This window comes from Cetorhinus maximus, chromosome 8, assembly GCF_964194155.1.
Source record: "Cetorhinus maximus chromosome 8, sCetMax3.hap1.1, whole genome shotgun sequence".
Classification (NCBI taxonomy): domain Eukaryota; kingdom Metazoa; phylum Chordata; class Chondrichthyes; order Lamniformes; family Cetorhinidae; genus Cetorhinus; species Cetorhinus maximus.
Window position 1 is genome coordinate 7171085 of NC_135886.1, and position 23976 is coordinate 7195060.

At 40.8% G+C, this 23976-nt stretch overlaps 1 protein-coding gene across 1 annotated transcript in view; it reads right to left on the minus strand.

Annotated features, from left to right (window-relative positions):
- pik3c2b (phosphatidylinositol-4-phosphate 3-kinase, catalytic subunit type 2 beta) overlaps positions 1–23976 on the minus strand; it is a 164918-nt gene that overhangs the window by 48535 nt on the left and 92407 nt on the right. Inside the window, exons 15-16 of the mRNA XM_078546393.1 lie at positions 20336–20478; positions 8312–8500 (exon numbers count right to left, since the gene is read on the minus strand). Of these exons, the coding sequence (XP_078402519.1) occupies positions 8312–8500; positions 20336–20478 (332 nt within the window). The remainder of the gene's footprint in view (positions 1–8311; positions 8501–20335; positions 20479–23976) is intronic.

Sequence of the window (23976 nt, forward strand, 5' to 3'; positions counted from 1 at the left end):
AATATCTTTACAGACGCATACAAATTCAGACAGATAAACAATTTAAATAACAATCTTATACTCTAACATTCAGGTTAAGTATGAGGTACATGTGAATTAACAGGCAAACTGTCAGACACATCATACTCCAAAGTAAATGACAGGTGCAACCAAAGCAGATTCCATGGATTTCTCATCAACCCACCTAGACGTTTGTCACACTGTGAGCCAACCAGTCTCATGGAAACTTCGTCTTCTCACGAGGGTTTCCAACCTCCACATTTGAAGAACTTTCCTTGAATTATCTCCAATCACTTCTCCCACTTGGGCTGCTTTCTCACCTTCCGAGATTCTTTTCCCCTGGATCTCAGAGAACTCTCACGCTTCAGCTTCCAAGCACACTTTTTGATCTTCAGCCATGCCAAGCAGAACACCACTGCTCCAAAGGGGTACTTTTTCCCCTACGGCCTGCAGCATGGAGTCACTAACCAGCTGCCTTCTTGGATCTTCAGGGCTTCTCTCAAGCCCACTTCACTTCAAGTCTGCTTCTTGCAGCTCTCTCTTGAACTCAGAGACTATTGCTCTGCTCCTTTCTTTTAACTTTACTTCTGGGACCTCTTTCTGATCCTTGTCTTTGTCCCTGCTTGGGACTTTCTTAGAAATATAGAAACATAGAAATTAGGAGCAGGAGTAGGCCATTCGGCCCTTCAAGCCTGCTCCGCCATTCATTACGATCATGGCTGATCATCCAACTCAATAGCCTGCTCCTGCTTTCTCCCCATATCCTTCGATCCCTTTCGCCCCAAGAGCTATATCTAACTCCTTCTTGAAAACATACAATGTTTTGGCCTCAAATACCTTCTGTGGTAGCAAATTCTACAGGCTCACCACTCTCTGGGCGAAGAAATCTCTTCTGGGACCTCCCACTGTCCCTGTCTGGGACTTTCTTCTGGAATGGCATTCTGATTCAGGTCACCTGACCTGCTTTTTCCACACTGTTTCACTTCTTTACTTCCTTTTCTTCTGTGCAAATGTGCAGGGCCAGTTCCCAACCTAAAGACGGTAAAAGACAGCTACTGCGCATGTGCAACCATTTCCCGGCCGCACACATGCAGATGTCCTGAGGCCTGCTGAGAACTGGAGTTTCCAACCTCTGAGGTAAGTATTCGCGTTTCTTAACACCACTTTCCCCTCAGAAGAAAGCAAGCTTCACTACAGTGAAGGTTTCTTTATAATGGCTTTACACTCCCTTTACAAGAACTTATCATAAACCTCTAACAAATAGCCTATTATATACTAGACAGATAATCTTTTAATTTTGTTTCACAACTACATATGTCGTATTATACAATTTACAAAGGTTTGACCAAAACAAAAGTCAATACATGTAACAAGCAGCATTAGCAGAATTTAAACATCATAGAATTATCATAACTTGGAGTCTGCCTTTTCTCCTACACTCTTTCTTCAACTTCTGGATACAACACCAACAATTATATGGTTTTTGGTCATAACCTTATCTTCCCTTCCTTTAGCAGACCTTGAGAAGTTTTCTTTCAATATCTTGACCAGCTTGTACTCCTATTTTGTACCAGGGGTTTCAACCTTGCTGGTGTGACTGCAAACTAATACTCTTGTGGTCTTCCTCGCTTCAGATTGATTTAATGTGCCTCAAATATGATTGATATGCATCCATATCTATGCAATACAAATGACTTTGTCTAGGTTTCTCAACTTTAATACCGAAGAACATGGGATTTTTCTTACTCTTCTCCTCTGTTAATGGAAACATGTCTTCAATGGGTCCTTTACATTTGTGACACAAACCGTGGATGTCTAATTGGCAACCAACTGCAAAATTATCTTCCTCAATCATTTATTCCATAACAGATTCTTTCTTTTCATTGTTTTGATCAACACCAGATGAATAAACTTGCACCAAGGAACTTTTCCTCTCTTCACTCAAATCATTTTCTAGTTTATCCACAAGGTGTTCCTCAGTCTTCTACACACGTTCATGTTCTTCCCATTGATGTTTCAAAAATGGAACTTTTATTTACAATTCTTTCACAATTTTAAACAAGTTTTTGTTTACTCTCTTATTTTCCAATTCGTTTCCAAGTTTGTTAATCTATTCATTCAGCTGAGCCACTACTCTGGTGATTTGAGTTGTCTTCGTTTCAGAGTCATTTGTGAAACCCTTAAACAAGGTTAACAACTTCGCATTGGCATTCAGTTAATTTCGGAATCTTTCTTCCATGATTAATGACAGCTCTTAAGGCTTCTTCAATTCACTTGTAAAATGCTTAATCTGATTCTTAAAATTTTCCTTGTCTGCCTTCAAATTCTGCATTTGCTCTTCCATATGAACATATGAATAAGGAGCAGGAGTAGGCCACTCAGCCCCTAGAGACTGCTCCGCCATTCAGTAAGATCATGGCTGATCTAATTTTAACCTCAACCCACATCCCTGCCTATCCCCAATAACCCATCACCCTTTGCTTATCTGTCTACCTCTGCCTTAAAGACATTCAAAGATTCTGCCTCAACCACCTTAAGGAAGAGAATTCCAAAGTTTCACAACCCTCAGAGAAAAAAATTTCCTCATCTTAATGGCTTCCTGTCTTAAATGGGTGACCCCTTATTTTTAAACAGTGACCCCGAGTTCTAGATTCTTCCACAAGCGGAAACATCCTTTCCAAATCCACCCCTCAGGATCTTAATATGTTTCAATTAAGTCACCTCTTACTCTTCTAAACTCCAGCAGATACAAGCCTAGCCTGTCCAACCTTTCCTCATAAGACAACCCATTCCAGGTATTAGTCTAGCAAAACTTCTCTTAACTGCTTCCAGCGCATTTACACCTTTCCTTAATAAGGAGATCAACATTGTACACAGTACTCCAGGTGTGGCCTCACCAATGCCTTGTATAATTGAAGCATTACTTCCCTATGCTTGTATTCAATGTATTCACTCTTGTATTCAATTCCCTTGCAATAAATGATATTACATCAGCTTTGCGAATTACTTGTTGTACCTGCATTCTAACTTTTTGCAATTCATGCAAGGTCACCCAGATCCCTCTGCATCTCAGATCTCTGCAATCTCTCACCATTTTGATAATATGCTTCTTTTTTATTCATCCTGCCAAAGTGGGCAATTTCACATTTGCCCACATTATACTACATTTGCCAGATCTTTGCCCACTCACTTAACCTATCTCTATCCTTTTATACACTCCTTGTGTCCTCTTCACAACTTACTTTCCTACCTAGCTTTGTGTCATCAGCAAACCTAGCAGCCATGCCATCAGTCCCTTCAACCACATCATTTATATAAATTGTAAAGAGTTGAGGCCCCAGCGCTGATCCCTGTGGCACACCACTCGTCATATCCTGTCAACCAGAAAATGATCCATTTATGCCTATGTTACACCCTGGCTTACCCCATGAGCTTTTATTTTTCGCAATAATCTTTGATGTGGTACCTTATCAAATGTCTTCTGGAAATCTTAGTACAGTACAGTTACAGGTACTCCTTTATCCACAACACATGTTACTTCTTCAAAGAGCTCCAATAAGTTGGTTAAACATGATTTCCTTTCACAAAGCCATGTTGACTCTGCCTGATTACCTTGAAGTGCCCTGTTATAACAGCTTTAATAGCAGCTAGCATTTTCCCTAAGACAAATGTTAAGCTAACTGGCCTATAGTTTCCTGCTTTCCATTTCCCTCCCTTTTTGAATAAAGGAATTAGATTAGCTATTTTCCAAACTAATGGAAACTTCACCAAATCTCCGGAATTTTGGAAAATTAAAACCACGCATCAACTATCTCACTAGCCACTTCTTTTAAGACCCAAAGATGAAATCCATCAGGATCCAGGGACTTGTCAACCCACAGATCCAGCAATTTGCTAAGTATCTCTTCCCTGGTGATTGTAATTTTCCTGAGTTCCTCTCTCCCTTCCAATTCCTGATTTACATCTATTTCTGGGATGTTACTTGTATCCTCTATAGTGAAGACTGAAGCAAAATGCTAGTTCAATTTGTCTACCATCTCTTTATTTTCCATTATTAAATCCCCATACTCACTTTCTATAGGACCAATGATCATTTTGTTAACTCTTTTCTTTTTAAAATATCTAGCGAAATTCTTACTATCTGCCTTTATATATATAGCTAGCTTTCTCTCATACTCCAAATTTTCCCTCCTTATTCATCTTTCAGTCATTCTTTGCTGTTTTTTATATTCTGTCCAATCTTCTGACCTGCCGCCCATCTTTGTGCAATTATATGCTTTTTCTTTAAGTTTGATACTAACCTTAACTTTTTTAGCTAACCACAGATGTTGTGTTCTCCCCCTGGAATTTTTCTTTCTTGTTGGAGCATAACTATTCTGTGTATTCTGGAATATGCCCTTAAATGTCTGCATCTCTATTGACCTATCCCTTAACCTAATTTGCCAGTCCACTTTAGCTACCTTTGCTTTCATGTCTTCATAATTGCCCTTATTTAAGCTTAAAATACTAGTTTTCGACCCGCTCTTCTTTCCCTCAAACTGAATGTAAAATTCAATCATATAATGATCACTGCTACCTAGGGGCACTTTCAATATGAGGTCATTAATTAGTCCTATCTCATTGAACAATGCCAGGTCTAGTATAACCTGCTCCCTGGTTGGCTCCAAAACATGCTGTTCTAAGAAAATGTCCCAAAAACATTCTGTGAATTCCTCATCTAGGCTACCTTTGCCCATTGGATTTTTGCAGTCTATGTTTAGATTAAAATCCCCCATGATAATCACTGTCCCTTTCTGATGAGCTCCCATTATTTCCTCTTTTCCACCCCATCCTACTGTTAGGAGGCCTGTGGACCACACCCACAAATGACTTCTTGCCTTTATCATTTCTCATCTCTACCCAAACCGTTTCTATACCCTTGTTTCCTGAACTTAGGTTATCCCTCTCTATTGTATCAATATCATCTTTAATTAACAGAGCCACCCCTCCCCTTTTTCTAGCTTCCTGTCCTTCCTAAATGTCATGTACCCTTCAATATTCAGGTTCCAATCAATGTTATCCTGTAACCATATCTCTGTTATGGCTATCATATTGTACCTACTCTGTGTCTTTCTTATTCTCAAATTGCATCGAAGTTCAATGATCTCATTGCTATTTTCGTAACAAAGTTCTAACAGTTCATTAGTCTTGGTTTTTAAATCTGCATGAAACCAACGGTTCTGATTCACCAGCAATTCCTTTTCCTGTTCAAGGTGTTTTTCATGACACTTCATAGAGACTTCTATGTTTGAAGTTCATCAAGTTTTAACTGAAGATCTACCTTTGTTGAATTTGATTCTACGAGTTTATAATTTAGACATTTCAAGTCCTCAGTCAAGCGGTGGAGTCAGGGAGGGTCCCAGAGGACTGGAAAATCGCTAATGTAACCCCCCTGTTTAAGAAGGGAGTGAGGCAAAAGACGGGAAATTACAGGCCGATTAGCCTGACCTCAGTTGTTGGTAAGATTTTAGAGTCCATTATTAAGGATGAGATTTCAGAATACTTGGAAGTGCATGATAAAATAGGGCAAAGTCAGCATGGTTTCATCAAGGGGAGGTCATGCCTGACAAATCTGTTAGAATTCTTTGAGGAGGTAACAAGTAGGTTAGACAAAGGAGAGCCAATGGATGTTATCTACTTGGACTTCCAGAAGGCCTTTGACAAGGTGCCGCACAGGAGGCTGCTCAGAAAGATAAGAGCCCATGGTGTTAGAGGCAAGGTACTAGCATGGATAGAAGATTGGCTGTCTGGCAGGAGGCAGAGAGTGGGGATTAGGGGGTCCTTATCAGGATGGCGGCCGGTGACTAGTGGAGTTCCAGTCTTGGGACCACAACTTTTCACTTTATACATTAATGATCTAGATGAAGGAACTGAGGGCATCCTGGCTAAGTTTGCAGATGACACAAAGATAGGTGGAGGGACAGGTAGTATTGAGGAGGCGGGGAGGCTGCAGAAGGATTTGGACAGTTTAGGAGAATGGGCAAAGAAGTGGCAGATGGAATACAATGTGGGGAAGTGTGAGGTCATGCACTTTGGTGGGAAGAATAGAGGCATAGACTATTTTCTAAATGGGGAGAGAATTCAGAAATCTGGAGTGCAAAGGGACTTGGGAGTCCTAGTCCAGGATTCTCTTAAGGTTAACTTGCAGGTTGAGTCGGTAGTTAGGAAGGCAAATGCAATGTTGGCATTTATTTCGAGAGGACTAGAATATAAAAGCAGGGATGTGCTGCTGAGGCTTTATAAGGCTCTGGTCAGACCACATTTAGAATATTGTGAGCAATTTTGGGCCCCGTACCTCAGGAAGGATGTGCTGGCCCTGGAGGGGGTCCAGAGGAGGTTCACGAGAACGATCCCAGGAATGAAAGGCTTAACATATGAGGAACTTTTGAGGACTCTGGGTCTATACTCGATGGAGTTTAGAAGGATGAGGGGTGATCTGATTGAAACTTACAGAATACTGAAAGGCCTGGATAGAGTGGACGTGGGGAAGATGTTTCCATTAGTAGGAGAGACTAGGACCCGAGGGCACAGCCTCAGAGTAAAGGAAAGACCTTTTAGAACAGAGATGAGGAGAAACTTCTTTAGCCAGAGAGTGGTGAGTCTATGGAATTTACTGCCACAGAAGGCTGTGGAGGCCAGGTCATTGAGTGTATTTAAGACTGAGATAGATAGGTTCTTGATTGGTAAGGGGATCAAAGGTTACGGGGAGAATGGGGTTGAGAAACTTATCAGTCATGATTGAATGGCGGGGCAGACTCGATGGGCCGAATGGCCTAATTTCTGCTCCTATGTCTTATGGTCTTATGGTTTTACATTTGGGACTGATGCTCAATTGTTCTTATCAAGCTTCTTTTTTTTTTAAATCAGCAAACTCATCTTTTGCACATGAAAGTTGGTTCTCCACACTAATCAGGTTTTCCTTCAATTGCTCATTATTGGCAATAAACCTCTCGTATTTGGCCACAGTCATTGTTTGGAGTTTGGTTAGATCAGTATGATCAAACACCTGCAATCGTCGCCATGTTACTGTCACCACTAGCCAAATCTTCACCCAGAATAAAACCTACCCCTTCAATAGGTAATCTTGGAATAAGTCCCATCATAACAATTCTGTTTACCAAGTCACTTTGTAAAATTACTTTACACAAAGGGAACAGGTTTATAAATTCCATGAATATCTTTGTCTTATACAAACTATCTGGAACACAATTTGCATCAGCAGCCACCATGAATGAATGAATAGTGGAACAAGTTCAAGGGGCTGAATGGCCCACTCCTGTTCCTTTGTTCCTATCTTTTATTTCAAAAACTAATGTTCAAACCCCACCCTGCGAGGTTTAAAATTTTCATCTCTTTCTGATGACTGCCGCTGAATGAATAGAAGGATAAAGCACTAAACAATGTTTTCCCCCTTGTCAAATCTCTCCCCGTCTTTTCTGAAGGCATCAATTCTTCATTGAGATATGATTCCATAAGAATTTCTTGCCCCATGAACAAGTGTCTTCATTCTTTATGTATAAAGCTTTGTTCAAATCTTTCAACATTCATTGTTTGATTAGCATTCGTTGTTGGGGAGTTCATCAGTTCACTCTGCTACTTGGGCAATCTACTCTAAACGGTAAACATGAAATTCACGAGTATCCTCTATGCAAAGTAGCACTTGTGAAATAAACTATTAACATGTTAATTTAATGTTTCCACCTGTGGTTCAGTTGGTAGCACTTTCGTCTCCGAGCCAGAAGGCTCTGGGTTCAAGTCCACAATCAAGGCTGATACTCCAATACAGCACTGAAGGACTGCTGCAGTGTTGGAGGTGCTACCTTTTGGATGAGATGTTAAACCAAGGCCCTGTCTGTCCTCTAAGGTGGATGTGCCAATATTTCGAAAAAGAGCAGGGGAGTTATCTGAGGTGTTGAGGCCAAATTTAATTCCTCAATCAACATAAAAAACAACAGATTACTGGTCATTATCACATTGCTGTTTGTGGGAGCCTGCTATGTGCAACCAGCTGCCATATTTCTTATATTACAACAGTACCTACACCTCAAAAATGCTTCACGGGCTGTAAAGGGCCTTAGGATGTCCAGTGATCCTGAAAGGTGCTATATAAATGCAAGCTTTTTTTGTTTTGATGGTGATAGGTTACTATGGATAGATGATCTAATTGGGCCAAATGGCCACTGACAACTTACTTTTAAAAGCATTTGGCCTACCATGATGCTGTGGGAGACAAGCCATTATCTGAATATATTCATGATGTTGTAAGACTTACGTAGCATGGAGCAGACCCAAGGCATCCAGATGGCTGAGACAATTCCATTGTTTGAGTAAGGTGTAGATATCGGGCAGGCAGGCCCACTCCCAGCTGGGGGCGCTGGCGAGCACCAGAGGTAAGCAGCTGCATTCTGAGTGGCAGTAATATCGCTTCTCCCACAACAGCTTCCTGTCTTCTTCTGTCAGCCTGCAGAAGGTGGGGGAAGGGAAAGGGTCAAGAGAAGCAGAGGGTGGTCAACAGTCCACACCAGACACCAAAGACACAACAACACCATTACTGCACATAACCATCTGGCTGTATAGGACATCAAAGTAACCAGAGAATGGAAGCGACTCCTAAGACAATCTTGCTGTATCCCATTAGTGAAGGTCAGGCTCCTTACTGGAGTCTTTCTAACATGGGTCATGCCAAGGCATTAATTTGAATCCATGTTACACAAGGTTACACCAAAGGTCATATTATCAGTGGTCAAAGAAAGGGCCTAAATCTGCCCTGGGAAACAGTAATGCACCAGAACCTAATTATAGCAAACTTGTTATCTAGCGTCAACACAAAGTCCATTTAAATTGAATGAATTCCAGCCTGCACAAATAGAATGAACTTGTTTTTCGCTCACTGCAAGGTTTGACAAATTTACTTTTCCAACCCACTTCTCTATCAAACTTGACAATTCGTCCTGAGGTACAATTCCAGGCATACCAGCAGCCCTCTGGTACCACACAGGAGCAGTCACTCTTCCTGCCTGGAGCCTGGACAGTGAGTGGCAGCAGACGCTTTGACCAAAGCAGCCATCACAGGAGATCCACATATTTTTCAGCTAGTGTCAAAGATAGCAGTCAGGAGCTCCTTACTCTGGCTGCCTCCCTCTTCTCACTCCCAATTCCTATTTCAAGGATGCTGCGAGTAGTATTAGCATCCCTATTTTCAGTCTGGCTGAGATCACTGTGATGAAAGTATAATGATTTTCATAATATTTTTCTGGTTTATTGTGAAGTAGGTTTATGGGGCTAAATATAGCAGGGTCTGTCTGTGTGATTTAATTACATTTGGAGTCAAGTAGACTGCAAATTGAAATCATCAAAAGAAGCTAGGTGCTTGACATGCTAATGAGTAAACATGGATGCTGGCTTAGCATGTAAGGTGAAAGGAATTTGCATTTTTAGATAAATGATGGGACATTGGATTTCAAAGGGATCTTAGTCTGTTTACAACTAGCCAGATAAGCAAGGCTAAGGAATGTGTTTATTTTTCCCAAAGGTTACTGACAATATATTGGCAAAATGAAAGTTTTTATATTAAGAGGAAGATAGAGTTTCAAAACCATATGGAACAATAGAATTTACACATTAAAAAGAGAGAAACATATATAAAGGAGAATGAAAGGCTATGTATCAGAAGGCCATGTAAGGTCTAACAAGGGAGTGTGAAATAGTCTTACTAAAGCCTCCAGCATTTGTGCATAAGCTCGCTATATAACGAAACAGAAGTTGGGGAAAAGCCATTTGGAATTCCACTGTCAAGTGGGTATTGTGTTAACTTGCTGCTTCGATTTTAAATCTAAAATCGATTCTGGACTGTTGCCTTAAAGAGAGTCAGGTTAATTTGGAATTTTACCAGTTATTTTAGTTGGAAGTAATTGTAGTTTTATGTTATGTGCTTGAAATCTTTTATACTTTGTTAATAAATATTTTAATTTTTAAAATCTCTAAAGGTCTTGGTGGACTTATTACTGCTAAATTCAATGCACACATCTTGTAATAAATACAAATTGCAAAACCATTGTGATAACGTGACCAAGTTTCCCTTGTGAATTTGGTCTCCGTGGCATATATCATTTGTCATGTCATAACATCACCCAGTTCTGAGGATTAAATTCCAAGACCTGCCCAATGTCTATAATTCAGAATAAGTATTCTTAACTTGGATTTATAATTTAAAAAACACTCTCTGGCTGTTGACTAAGCCACAACAACAACAACTTGTGTTCACATAGTGCCTTTAGTACAGTAAAACATCCCAAGGTACTTCACAGCAGCATCAATCAAAATTTGATACCGAGCCATAAAAGGACATATTAGGACAGGTGACCAAAGGCTTGGTCAAAGAAGTGGGTTTAAGGAGCATCTTAAAAGGAGGAGAGACAGGTAGAGAGGCAGAGCAATTGAAGTAAGAGACATGCAAGAGGCCAGGATTGAGAGGTGTAGAGCTGGATGATCCTACAGAGGTAGGGAAGGATGGCTTCAACAATGGAAACCTGTCATTTACAGAAGACAATATTCTTTTATCATGGCTTTTCTCATGATATTAATCTGAACTTGTCTATTATCCCCTCTTTAATGATTCATGTTATTTTCCTTTCAATTCAGTGATCATTGAATACCACAAATCATTAATATTTAGCTAACTTTCTCTGAAGGCTTTGCCTCCAACTATTGCGAGGATGTTCCAGTTAATGCAGGATTAGCATTACATTAACCAGAAACCTATATACCTTCAAGCATCTTCTGGCAGCGGAACCATCAGAAGCACCGATTAGACAAAAGGAAACATTGTGCCCAGTGCCCACTCTCTCAACCAGACAATAATTTAGGCCATGAGGGAGTTTTAAGGGGCTGGAGTGGGGGGCTGGTGGTGGGGAGAAGCTACTTGTGAAATCTAAGAAGGGAATTTTAAAAAATATATTTTGCAGAGGTAGAGTCACGGTTAAGGCACCCAAAGGTTGAGAGTTCAAATCTCATTGTAGCAAGTTGTAAGTTTGAATTAAACAAAGCTGAAAATTCTAGGTTAAAAAAAAATCACATTGAAAAGCTGTTGTATTGTCATTAAAACCCATGCCTTGAGGGAAGAGAACTTGACACTGCAGCAGTCTGACCTATGCATGACTCCAATCATGCGGCTGAGTCTTAATGCCCTTGGATGTTGTCAGGGCAACTTGGAATGGTTAACAAATGCAGCTTTTGCTTAATAACTCACGTCCCAAGCATAAATGAAAAGAAAAGTTATTTTTATTTCTAACTGCAAATAGATAAACTAAGCCCAGTGGTACTCTCGGGAGGTTGAAGAAGCTTTTTGCCCATCAGGGTGAAAGGAAAGAGAAATGCTGCTTCTGAGAAAAACAACATCCACAAGCAGGTGTCAATTAAGCTGCATCTCCCACAGTCCAGTTAAATGGCTGCGTTCAAGCTGGCCTGGGGGAGGTCCCAGCTGTCTAACCAACCAGGGGAGCTGCATGAACAAGAGAGGTCAGGGAGGAGAAAAGAGAGTAAAAGGAATATACAAGGTTTTAATTAACCCATTACACATGCACATGCACATTTATCAGAAACTAAGTATGCAGAAACAAAATTAAATGTCACAGTGAGCTGGATATGACACCCGAGTCTCCTGATCTGATCATTACCATCCCTGCCATGAATTCTCATATCTCCCCTTACTCAAAGCTCATGTCGTTCTGCTCTAGGCTGAATGGAATTTTATTTCAGGTCCCTACAATGCTGTAGCTCAGCCAAAGTTGTCCACTACACTAGGTGGCAGTCTATTCCACAAATAAGTCAACAATTCTTCAACATGAAGAAAATATTTCTTCACTTCCCCTGTGGATATCAGCAAATAATCTCTCGGATATCGACGTATTCTTGTGCAAGGATTCTAGTTTGGATAAGGTTATTTCTATGTTAGGGACAGTTCTTTGCCTTGCTGCATTTGTGCGCTCTCCAATCTCCGTCTTCCCAATATCATTTCCAAAGATATCTGCAGTATAACTGTTTAAAAATTACTCCAAGAAGTATTATTTCCAGCTACCCTGCTTCTAGCTTCCTCATACCAAGCACATGCATAGACTGGAGCTGAGCTCGAATGAGTACTGCTGCCCTATTCCAGGTCAGCAGAAGGGATGTACTACCAGCTTGACAGTACATCCTCTTGTGGAAGATGAATCCAGCCAGTGCACCTTATGAGCATTTGATCCTACTCTAGCTTTGATGAATGCCCCATGCCTTTGCCTATTATTCCTGCCTTGCAACAGTGACTACGCTTCAAGAGTACCTCACTGGTTCTAAAACACTGTGGGGCATGTTGCCAGTGTGTAAAATACTATAGAAACGCAAGTCTTTCTACTATTCACCCAGTTCCACTTTACAATTGGGCATTTAATATATGAAAATAAACAGGTGGAGACCATGGAGAGGAACCCAGCTGGTGAGCGGTGAACTGGACAGCTCGAAGGCTCACGTGTCTGGTCCTTCATTGTTAGCCCTTAGCCCTGTTTGTCAGCAGTTATTGGATTACACAGTTTCCCTGGCACTTTACAGCCTGATCCAATTACAACCATCAGGGTGAGTGCAGACACCCGATCCCATCCCCTGTTTTAGTTACTTCCCTTAGCCATTTGATCTCTGGAAAATGAAGAAGGATTTAGTGCATAACTGTGGGCAGTTGCCAACTAAGGTTTGTATGTGGTTACCCTATGGTTAATAATTGCAGAAGCTTACTCCAAGCTTAACCAATTCACATAGTACACACAAACAGTCAGCTTTTTGCTCCAGATGACACGATTCTTGGAAATACTGGATGACACCTAAATACAGTCTGAAATCAACTTGCATTGGTAACCCAGTGTGTGCGGTCACCAGTCCCCGATTCGCATAGGATGTTTAATATGTACAGTTGCTGACGACCCTCCCACTCCACAGACTCAATAACGTGATTCACACCCAGGAACAGAATGGAAAACTACATGAATTAGTAGTGTCAGTAAATAGAAATACATAGAAGTTATAACCTGGAAAGAGACTATTTGGCCCAACTAATCCGTGTCAGTCTTTAAGCTCCACATGAGAAATTCAGATTGCTGGAGCATGATAGATATGAACGGTGTCACTGAGCTTTCTTGGCAAATTGATGGGTGCTGGATAATAACTGTTAAGATGAGGAATCTCTATCCTTTTGCTGAAAATTTGGATAACTTCAGAATCTGACTGCCAAAAACTTGGTTAAGATAAAAGGAGGAAAGGACATCTGATGGAGTTTCTCATCCAGAAGTATGACAAGATCAAATGTTGATTGACTCACTGTGCATGCCTAGCATTTTCTACTTCTATCCAAAGTTTGGATGATCCAAATTGAACGCAAACAAAGCCAATGCAGGAACAGAAAGCATCTGTACTATGCAAGGAACTGGACACAAACCTGGGGGGGGAAGGAGAAGTGGGGAAACATGGGGGGGGGACAGTCAATTTAAGGAAAGGAAATATAAACCTTCAGGTGATGAATTCTCCGAGCAATTGGGAAATGTTACAAAGAAGAAAGACAAAAAGGTAAAATTTCTGTGGTGAGCAATTCCAGTTTTTTTCTCGAAGGAAATGACAAAAGGCATGCATTAGCCTCTCTACAGAGGTTCCTTCCTGTCATTTCTAATAGATTCACTCATCCATAGAATGACTGAGTGGGTTTGTTCTCATTCAAACAAAGCAATTTTAAAAACAATTTTTTGTATGATTCCTCAAGCCGTGTCCTGCCATGCCTTCAAGAGGAAACCCGAACAGTTCTTGACCACAGCAGAGATGTCTTTTCTTTATATTTGTGTTTGGGATGAGAGCGTCAAAGGCAAAGTCACCATTTATTCTCCATCCCTAACTGCCCTTGAGAAGCTGGTGGTTAGTCACTTTCTTGACCACCGCAGTCCACGTGGTGTAGGTACACCCACAGTGATTTCCAGTGGTTTGATACAATTGTGCGGCTTGTTAGGCCTTTCAGAGGACAATTAAGAGTCAACCACATCACTGTGGATTTGGAGTCACACATAGGCCAGGCCAGGTAAGGATAGCAGATTTATTGCTGAAAAAAGGAGATATTTTGTCAAAGCTTTTCATCTTGCACTCATCAGGAGAACAGCAAGAATACCAATGTCAGGGGAAGCAATGACTTTATACTGTATGAGGAGAGAGTGTTGATTGGTTGGCAAGTGGACTCTGATTGATAAAGGTGTTGCCATGGAGAGTACACCAGTTAATGGTGACTGACAAGCATGGTTTGAAATTTAAACCAGGCAGCTTGACTGACTGGTCAAGGCACTGCCCTGAGGAATGAACCAGCGAATGGCCATCACTTATTTTGTTTAGCTGAAACAGGTGCAATGCATGTACATGTTCTTTCTATCTGAAAAGAACAGGGCCCTCTGTGTTGATATATGTAACTTCCAGTACACGCAAAAGCACCACACTGAGAGCCCAACTGACGATCTTAAATTGGTTGTCAACCTAATTTTTGCCACACTGAGGATTATTTAGCAAATATTGTCCAATTGCGGAATCACATCTAATGTTGGACACTGTGGTTTGAGTTTTGCAAGCACGGGCTGGTTGGGTACGGTCCGTACCGTGCCCGTTGCGAACAGTGAAAGGGACATGCTGTTTGATATGATCTGCCAGTCTTTGGGCTGTACGGCCTACATCCCTAGCATCACACTGGGACTTGCATTATATAGAAGGTTCTCTACCACGGTCTAGTACCAGCCTACTTTCACTGGTCAATACACGTGTTGGGATTCTTACAGTTCCACATGCTATAAGATTGGCCTTTTCAGCAACCTCGTAAATAAGGCACAAGCCATTTACTCACCATGCAAGCTTGATACTGAAATAGGGTGCAAAGACATCCTGCAGGATAATGGCTACCCAGATCAGATCATGTATATCTCGCAAACTCATGAACGGGCCTAAGGCCGTCACTTTCAGCCCTGAAAGGTGCCCAGTCTACCTCAGATTATCCTAGAAGGCAAGGTATCTCAAAAACCTGAGCAACAGGTGCATAGGAGCAGCTGTTTCACGCCGCTACTATGCAGTAACAACACAAGTAGTATTCACCACTAACAGGATGCTGCCGTCAAGCCAAAAAATTGTTCTGCCTATCACACAAATGAGTAATGTGGTATATGAATTTCAATGCCAGTGTGATGTTAGGTATGTCAGCCATGCATCCCAAAGACTGGCAAGTCGTATCAAACAGCATGTCCCAGCCGCTGTTTGCAACGGGCAAGGTACAGACCGTACCCAACCAGCCTGTGCTTGCAAAACTCAAAACAGTGTCAAACATTAGATGTATTTCCATGATTGGACAACATTTGCTAAATAATCCTCAGTGTGCTAAAAATTACACTGACAACCAATCTAAGCTGCCAGTCAGGCTTGCAGTGTGGCACATTTGCGTGTACTGGAAGTTACATATATCAATACACAGGGCCCTGTTCTTTGCAGACAGAAAGAACATGTACACACATTGCGCCTGTTTCAGCTAAACAAAATAGGTGATGGCCATTCGCTGGTTCATTCTTCAGGGCAAATGCCTTGACCAATCAGAGTCAAGCTACCTGGTTTAAAATTTCAGTGTTTGGCAATTAACTGTCAGTCACCATTAACTGGTGCATTCTCCATGGCAATGCCTCTATCAATAAATCAGACCACTTGCCAATCAATCAGCACCCTCTTCTCATACAGTATAAAGTTGTTGCTTCCCCTGATATTGGTATTCTTGCTGTTTTCCTGATGAGTGCAAGATGAAAAGCTTCAACAAAATGTCTCTTTTTCCAGCAACGCTCAAGTTCTGTTCTACCAAACGACTATTTGTATACCTGGTGCCAGATTTCCTCCCTTAAAGGACACCAGTGAACCAGATGAGTTTTTACAACAATCTATTAATTTCATGATCATTATTAATAAGACTAGCATTTTATTCCATATTAATGCTATTGAAGTTAAATTTCCCTATCTGCCATGAAAGGACTTGAACACATCACTCCAGGGCATTAGTCCAGACCGCTGGATTATTAGACTAGTAATATTACCATTATGCTATTGTCCCTTATTGTATCATATAGAAGGCAAATGTCTTTATAAATAGTTCTTGGTTCATGTGATCTCCTGGACTGGTTTTGATCTCCTGAGAGGGTGCAGAGAGAAATTTTTGAGAGTGTTTTTCCCTTCCTGGCCCTGGGTTTTTTTCTCTTATATCTTGCCTCTTCCAGGATATTACATAGCTGTGCTAGGGTTGGGATGGGGTGAGTGTGCCAGGAAGAGTTTAGTTATCAGCGCACCTGATGATCACATGCAGATCAGCTTTATATAGATTTAGTTAGTCTCCCCTTGCTCATCAGTTCCATACATTAATGGCTGCTTCAGCTCTCACTCTCCCTCAGATATATCTTTAAACTGATGCTGGACATGGAATGATACAGCACAGGAGGTAGCCATTTGGCCCATTGTGTCTATGCTGGCTCTTAGAGAGCAATTCAGTTAGTCCTACTTCCCTTCATCTATTTCCAAATAATTTTTTTTTTTCCCCTTTTCAAGTTTATGCCCAGCTCCCCTTTGAAAGTTGCTATTGGAGCTGCTTCCACCAACCTTTCACATGGTGCATTCCAGATACAACTCGCTGCATTAAAAAAAAATACCTCTCATTGCCCCTCTGGTTCTTTCGTCCACTATCTTAAATCTGTGCCCTCTGGTTACTGATCTTACTGACACTGGAAACAATTTCTCCTTATTTACCCTATCAAAACCCTTAATCAAATTGTTTCTGCAATTCTTGTTTGTGTCTCAATTTACAAATAACACAATACTGTACCACATCACACATGCTTACCATAAGAACAACTCACTCATTTAAAGTAGTCAAATGTCCCAAAGCGCTTCACAGGAGCATTATCAAATAAAACCTAACATCCAGCCACCTAAGGAAATATTCGGGCAGGTGATGAAAAGCTTCGTTGAAAAAAGTTAGGTTTTAAGGAGCATCTTAAAGGATGAGCAAGAGGTGTGCAAGTCTGGGGAGGGTATTCCACAGCTTAGGAAAGCTGAGGCACACCACAATCAGGGCTAGCCCCATAACAAGCTGCACTTATGGACAACACATGGTGTCCATTATCTTCATCCCAACACATCACACTTGATAAATGTGCCACATCAGATTGCACAGCAAAATATTCCTCTTATCAACAACAGATAGCGAATGTCATGGAGGACCTTGTGAGTGAATGTTTAGGATTCCTCCTTCTTCTAACAAAGAAAAACTGATGAAATGTTTACATGATAAGCCTGGTCCATTTAGGATATGTATGCTTAGCAACTAGTACAGCTTTGTACAAACAGGAATTTAATTGTTTAACTGCAGGTCAGGCAAGAAAAACCACAAGCACCATTTTGGGTGTGGTGAACAATATATCTATGGGTTATGGGGCCTGTAACTATGGTAACTATGGTTAATGAAGCCTGTGATTATGGTGACTCCAATGTATAAAGTAGCCTGCAATTTGTGTCAAGGTGGATGATGTGGGTAGTGTATATTTAGTTAATTAGAAATTACACCCATATGTTTGGAATTGAAGCAAGGAATGCATTGTGATGGAAACTAGTTTCTAATCATATCACAGAAAGCTGCCTAATTTTGTATGGTAGAGTCATTTTTCAACATGTCCCCACTTGCTACACTTAAGGATGGGTAAATTTGAAGGTGGTTTACATGGAACAGATGCAGTGAGTTGATGGAGATAAGGCGGTGGGAGAGGAAAGTGAATGAAGCTTGAAATTGGCTTGCTCTACTATAGCACTTTAGTCATCTGTGATTCTGGTTAATTAACACGGCTAGTCAGTCCCACCCACAAAAGCTTGGGGATAAATGCATCGCTGAGCCCTACAGACTAAACGGTTCAAGGTTAACTAATCTAACCCAGGGCCAGAATGATACTGGGAATAAAAGGGTTATATTACATTACAAGGACAGGTTGCATAGACTAGGCTTTAATCTTCTATATTCAGGGAGATACATATTGACCTAATTGAGATGTTTAAGATGAGTTGAAGGGTTGACAGGAGGGGGAAATAAAGAACAAATGGGTATAACTTTAAAATTAGAGCTAGGCTGTTCAATGGTGACGCCAGGGAGCACTTCTTCCCACAAAGGGTACTAGAAATTTGGAACTCTCTCCCCCAAATAGCTATAGAGGCTGGGGTTACTTGAAAATATCAAAACTGAGATTGATAGATGTTTGTTAGCAAAGGGTTTGAGGGTTTCAGAACTAAAGCAGCTATGGGTGAAGTTGAGATGCACATCAGCCATGATCTAACTAAAATGTTGGAACAAGCTCAAGGGTCTGAATGGCCTATTCCTCTTCCTATTTTAAACAGTTTCAGCAGCTGAAGCCATTAAGAGTAGAAGACTGAGAAGGAACAAAGCAAATCATCTAGGACTTCGACTACTGATCAGTAGCCAGTGTTCTCTAATGTTAAGGAGTCACTCATTGAAATACACTGCACACTTGGCTGAAAGGGTGACCGTAAATGATTCAACATCAGGCACTGCACACAAGGCATTGTCAAAGAAGGGTTTTCCTGGTGTCCATGACAAATAGACATATAATACAAGACCTTCTCTGCACGTTTACAGGATGCCTTCCCGTTGTAAGGAAATGACGGAAACAGCAAAATAAAATATCCCGAGGAAAGGGGTCATTTTCCTGCCGTTTCCCTTGTTGCTCACAGCTGTGGTTGTTTTTTTTAAAACCTTTTTTAGTGAGTGGGGGAATACAGGGTGTGGCTGTGGCGGGCATGAGGTAGTGCAGGGAACATAAAATATCTCATGGGGCTATTTGAAGAAAAGCAATTGAGTTCTTCCAGTGTCCTGGGCAATGCTTAACCCTCAATCATTACAGCCAATACAGATTATTTGGTCATTTATCTCATTTGCTGTCCACAAAGTGGTTACTCTGTGCCTGCAAAACAGCAGTGACTGCACTTAAAAATAAATTAATGATGGTGAAGCACTTTGTGATCTTCTAAGGACTAAAGGTGCTATATAATTGCAAGATGTCTTTCTTTCCTTGTTACTTCCAAGATGTAATACTTCACGTGCCTCTAATTTGAAATACATTGACAAGATTAATGGTCACATTCCCTTTAGTTTCAAATGCTAGTTACAGGCTCAGTGGGGTTTAGCGGGAGCTGAATTTTCTTTCCTCTCTACTCACCAATTTTCTCTTCTTGTCCCTTCTCCTGAAGATGGTGACTTCTTGCTGGTGCATAGGTCCATATGCACCAGTCCCACTCCGTGTCTAGCCCAAATGGCCATTATTCATGTGCGAGTTGGTGGCTATTCAATGTTGCTGTTCACTCCTCTCCCATCCCCAACTGCTGCATGCAGAAACTGACACACACGCATGTACACACACACACACACACACACACAGAAGCATGACTTCAGCTTCTTGCCATCTTAATTCTCATCCCACTCTCAAGATGCCTACCCTGTCCTTGGCCTTTGACACCAACACAATGAAGTACCACATCTTTTGATTAGGCACTTTACAACCTTCCAGCTTCAATATGGAGTTTAAATTTAGGTCACAATCACTGCTCCCATGTTCTCGGACATGGGCGTGTCGGTAACGGCTTTGCTGTAACCATTTGCCACAGACCTTTCCCTTTAATCTTTCTTCCCCAATCCTCCCCATCCCTGGCTCTGAACTTGCTTAGAAACTCTTGTAAAATCTCTAAAATTTTCCAAGTCTGGTGAAAGATAATCGGCCTGAAATGTTGTTTCTTCTCTTCGTGGATGCTGCCTGATCTGCTGAACGATGCCAACAGTTTGCATTTTAATTTCTAGGGAGGGAGCCAGATTTTTAAAAATGCTTTTGCGCAGCTACCACGAGTCATTTTCAGAGCACCCTAACGAAAAGAGAACCTGATTTTAGCTAGAATAAATCATTCTTAAAATAGTCTGGACACTAACAACAGCGTAACAATGATTGGAGCTGAGCGGAAGTGTTACAGGAGCATTACTGCTGTTAACTGGAAATGTTTGGAGACCAGGGGACGTATATTTGCGAACATCCTACCATTTGAAATGGTGTTGGTTCTTATACTCTTAAGAAGCTCCAAGCAGGGCTTTGGAACGGCCAACCTCCAACAGCTGTTCTTCCATTTCCTCACAGAATATCGACAGCCTTCAGTATTATCATAACAAAGCTCTTACCAGAAGAGGGACTTCTTCTGCATCACTTCCTTCAGGGACTTCCTCGATGCATCATCCAGGCTACTGAAGGCATATTTGGGACTGAATTCTGCCGGGGGAGGGGTTATGAACTTGACTTCAAACGCAGAAGTAGGAAAGTCAATCTGGAAATAAAAGGGTGAAAAGTAATGTCACACAAAAGCAAAATAGTGCTGATGCTGAAAATCCGAAATAAAAAACAGAAAGTGCTGGAAAAACTCAGGCAGCATCTGTGGAGAGAAACAGTTAATGTTTCAGGATGAGTGACCTTTCATCAGGTCCCAGATGAAAGGTCACTCCTGATTAGAGGTCACTTGAAAAGTATTGTCCCTTACTTTGCTGAGCAAAAGTACAAAACACTTTACCCTGAATCAGGGATATAATCTGAATTGATCCGAAGCCAACGAGAGAGTCAAATATCTGGTCCCAAAGCCCCAAGTGAAGTATACAAATTTATGGCCTGGAAGCTGCTGCTCTTATCCAACATGCCTGATACTAATGGTGCCTTAATATAAACATCTGCTCAGTGTCCTCATGTGAGGTAGTTAATGGCCCAACATGACTTGACACACAGTTGCAGCAAAACAAGGCTTCAATTATCCCTCTTATCACCAAACTGACTGCTTTATTTGCCGACGCAACAATGACAGCACTTTAAAAGTCATTCATTGGCTATGAAGTGTGTTGGGATGCCTTGAGAACGTGATAGGGTGCTTTGTAAATGCAAGCTTTTTAAAAAAATTCTATTCTGTATCCAACCAAGGATTTGAACAGAAAATGCAATGAATCCTCTTCATTGTGAGGCATCTTGTCAAATGCTTTCTAAATACCAACATGTTCAAAATTATCAAGGATTTTGATAGTTTCTCTCTCTCTCTCTATTCTATCTACATGGCAGGTGGGTCGGTAACCAGAGGGCACAGATTTCAGATAATTAGCTAAAGAACCAGATGGGGCTCGAGGAAACAATTCATTATGTAGCGAGTGGTTAAGATCTGAGACACAGCCTGAAAGGGTGTTGAAGCAGATTCAATAGTAGCTTTGTAAAGGGAATTGGATATGTATTTGAAAAGGAAAAATTTGCAGGGAAAGTGCAGGGGAGTGGGACTAATCGTATAGCTCTTTCGTAGGTACAATGGGCCAAATGGCCCCCTATCATGCATGTAAGATTTTATGTTTAATCTCCACTACCTTACCTAAATGCCAATTATCTTAAACTCTGAGTTCAATAAATTTATGATGCTTATAGCATCATAAATACACAACAACTTGGAATCATTACCTGTATCGCTCAAAAGTATTCTTAAACTCTTTCCTTGTCTATCAATATTGGCATTCTCCCCCAGACTAACAGACCTGATGATTTCCAGAGCTTTACATCTGATCCTGGTGATTTTCTGATATTACCTGATGCCCATTGTTCATTTTGGCCAAAGTCCCTCTTCACTTACACAGTACCCAAATTTCCTTAAACAACTTAAGAACCAGAACACTGGCCTCTATTTCCATTGAGGTAATGCCTGGAATGCTTAATTGCAATAGTTTTCATCAGCAGGTTCCATTCATCTCATAACTTAGTTTGTAAGTTTCAATTTTTAAAAAATAAAATTTAAACACTGCAGTGGATATTGAGATAATCAAACTGTTGAAAACTTAGCCTCCCCCAAAACTGGAAGCAATATTGACTACTTTGTATTGGGATATCCAGGTTTAGATATCCAAAAGGGAATGCTATAGCGTTACTAATCTATGGAATTTCAAGGGTCCGCAAGCCACCACGGCAGCAAAATTAATTTTAACAACAACTTGTATTTATACAGTAACATAAAAACAAAATACTGCAGATGCTGGAAATCTGAAATTAAAAAAAAATGCAGGAAAGACTTAACAGGTCTGGCAGCATCTGTGGAGAGAGAAAGAGAGTTAATGTTTCGAGTCCGTATGACTTTCCAGAGCTGAAGAGTCATACAGACTGGAACCGTTAACTCTGTTTCTCTCTCCACAGATGCTGCCAGACCTGCTGAGTTTTTCCAGCATTTTCTGTTTTTATTATTGTATTTATAAGGGCACCTTTAATATAATAAAACATCCTTAAGTCCTTCCATAGGAGCTATATAACGCAAAATTTGACACCAAGTCACGTAAGGAGATATTAGGGTAAATGGCCAAAAGCTTGTTTGAAAAGCTAGATTTTAAGGAGTGCCTTAAAGGAGGAAAGAGGTAGAGAAGCGGAGAGGTTGAGGGAGGGAATCCAAAGCTAAGGACCTAAACAGTTGAAAGCACAGCCACCAATGGCACTGCAATTAAAATTAGGGACATTCAAGAGACCAGGTTTAGAAGAGGGCAGATAGATATCACAAAGGGGGCCAATTGCTAGACAAAATAAGACTACTGATCTCCACTGACCAGGAAATTTCCAGGTTTAACTTCTTCATCGAGTTCTTTGAGGAAGTAACAAGCAACATGGATAAAGGGGGACCTGTGGATGTGCTGTACTTCGATTGACAGGTGGCGTTCAACAAGGTGCCACATTAAAGGTTACTACACAAAATAAGACCTCATGGTGTAGGGTGTAACATATTAGCATGGGTAGGGGATTGGTTAGCCCACAGAAAACAGAGTAGGCATAAATGGATCATTTTTGTGTTTGCAAGACGTGTCATAAAACTATCATTTTTTATAATATTATTGTGGGATATTGTAACGTAGGTGTGTGTGTGTATAACTGATTTAAGTAATTTAGGGATGGATAGACTGCACTGTTGAAATTATTCAAAAGAGTTAGGTGTAAAAAGGTATCTGAAATGTTACTGAGTGAGCTAGGGTAAAGTCAGCAGATAGGGTGTGAATTAAATTTGCATTTTTATACAAGGGGAAAAGTTGTTGGATTTTCAAAAAGATATGATAAGGCTTTTATGACTGGCAAGATAAAAAGGGCAAGGTTATTACGTTGATTTTTCCCAAAAGTGCTGACCATAACAACAACATAAAAGATTTTTATATTATAGGAAAAGTGAATTCCAAAGACATGGGGGAACATGAGGACATGGGATTTACAGATTAAAGAAGAAGAAATATGTTAAAGAAGGATGGAAGGCTGTATGCGGAGTGGCTGTGTGAGATCTGAAAGGTACACCATGTGAAGCAGACTTTGGGAAAAGCCTCCAGCCTCTTTGCAGAAGTCTGCTGTTCCAGTAACCAAAGTTTTGTTAAAAGCCTTTGAAATTCCATTGTCGAGTGGGTGCTGTGGTAACCTTGCTGGATTGTCTCTATAAATTTAAAATCTATTTTGGCCTGTTGCCTTAAAAGGGGGTGTGGGGTTGGGAATCTGGTTAATTAACAATTTTGGGAATTGTTATAATATTAAGTAACTGTGTAACTATAATCTTGTATATGTGTTTTTTTGTTAATAAGTGTCTTAATTTAATTTTTAAAATTTCTAAATGTGTTAGTGGACTCATTACTTCTGATTTAAGCGCACAAGCCTTCTCGCAATAAATATAAATTGCAAAAACGTTGTGATAGCGTGACCTTGTACATTTGGTCAGCCTGGCAAATACCACCTGCCACATCATAACAGAAGTAACGAGTGAAATGTCACAGGGATCAGTGCTGAGGCCTCA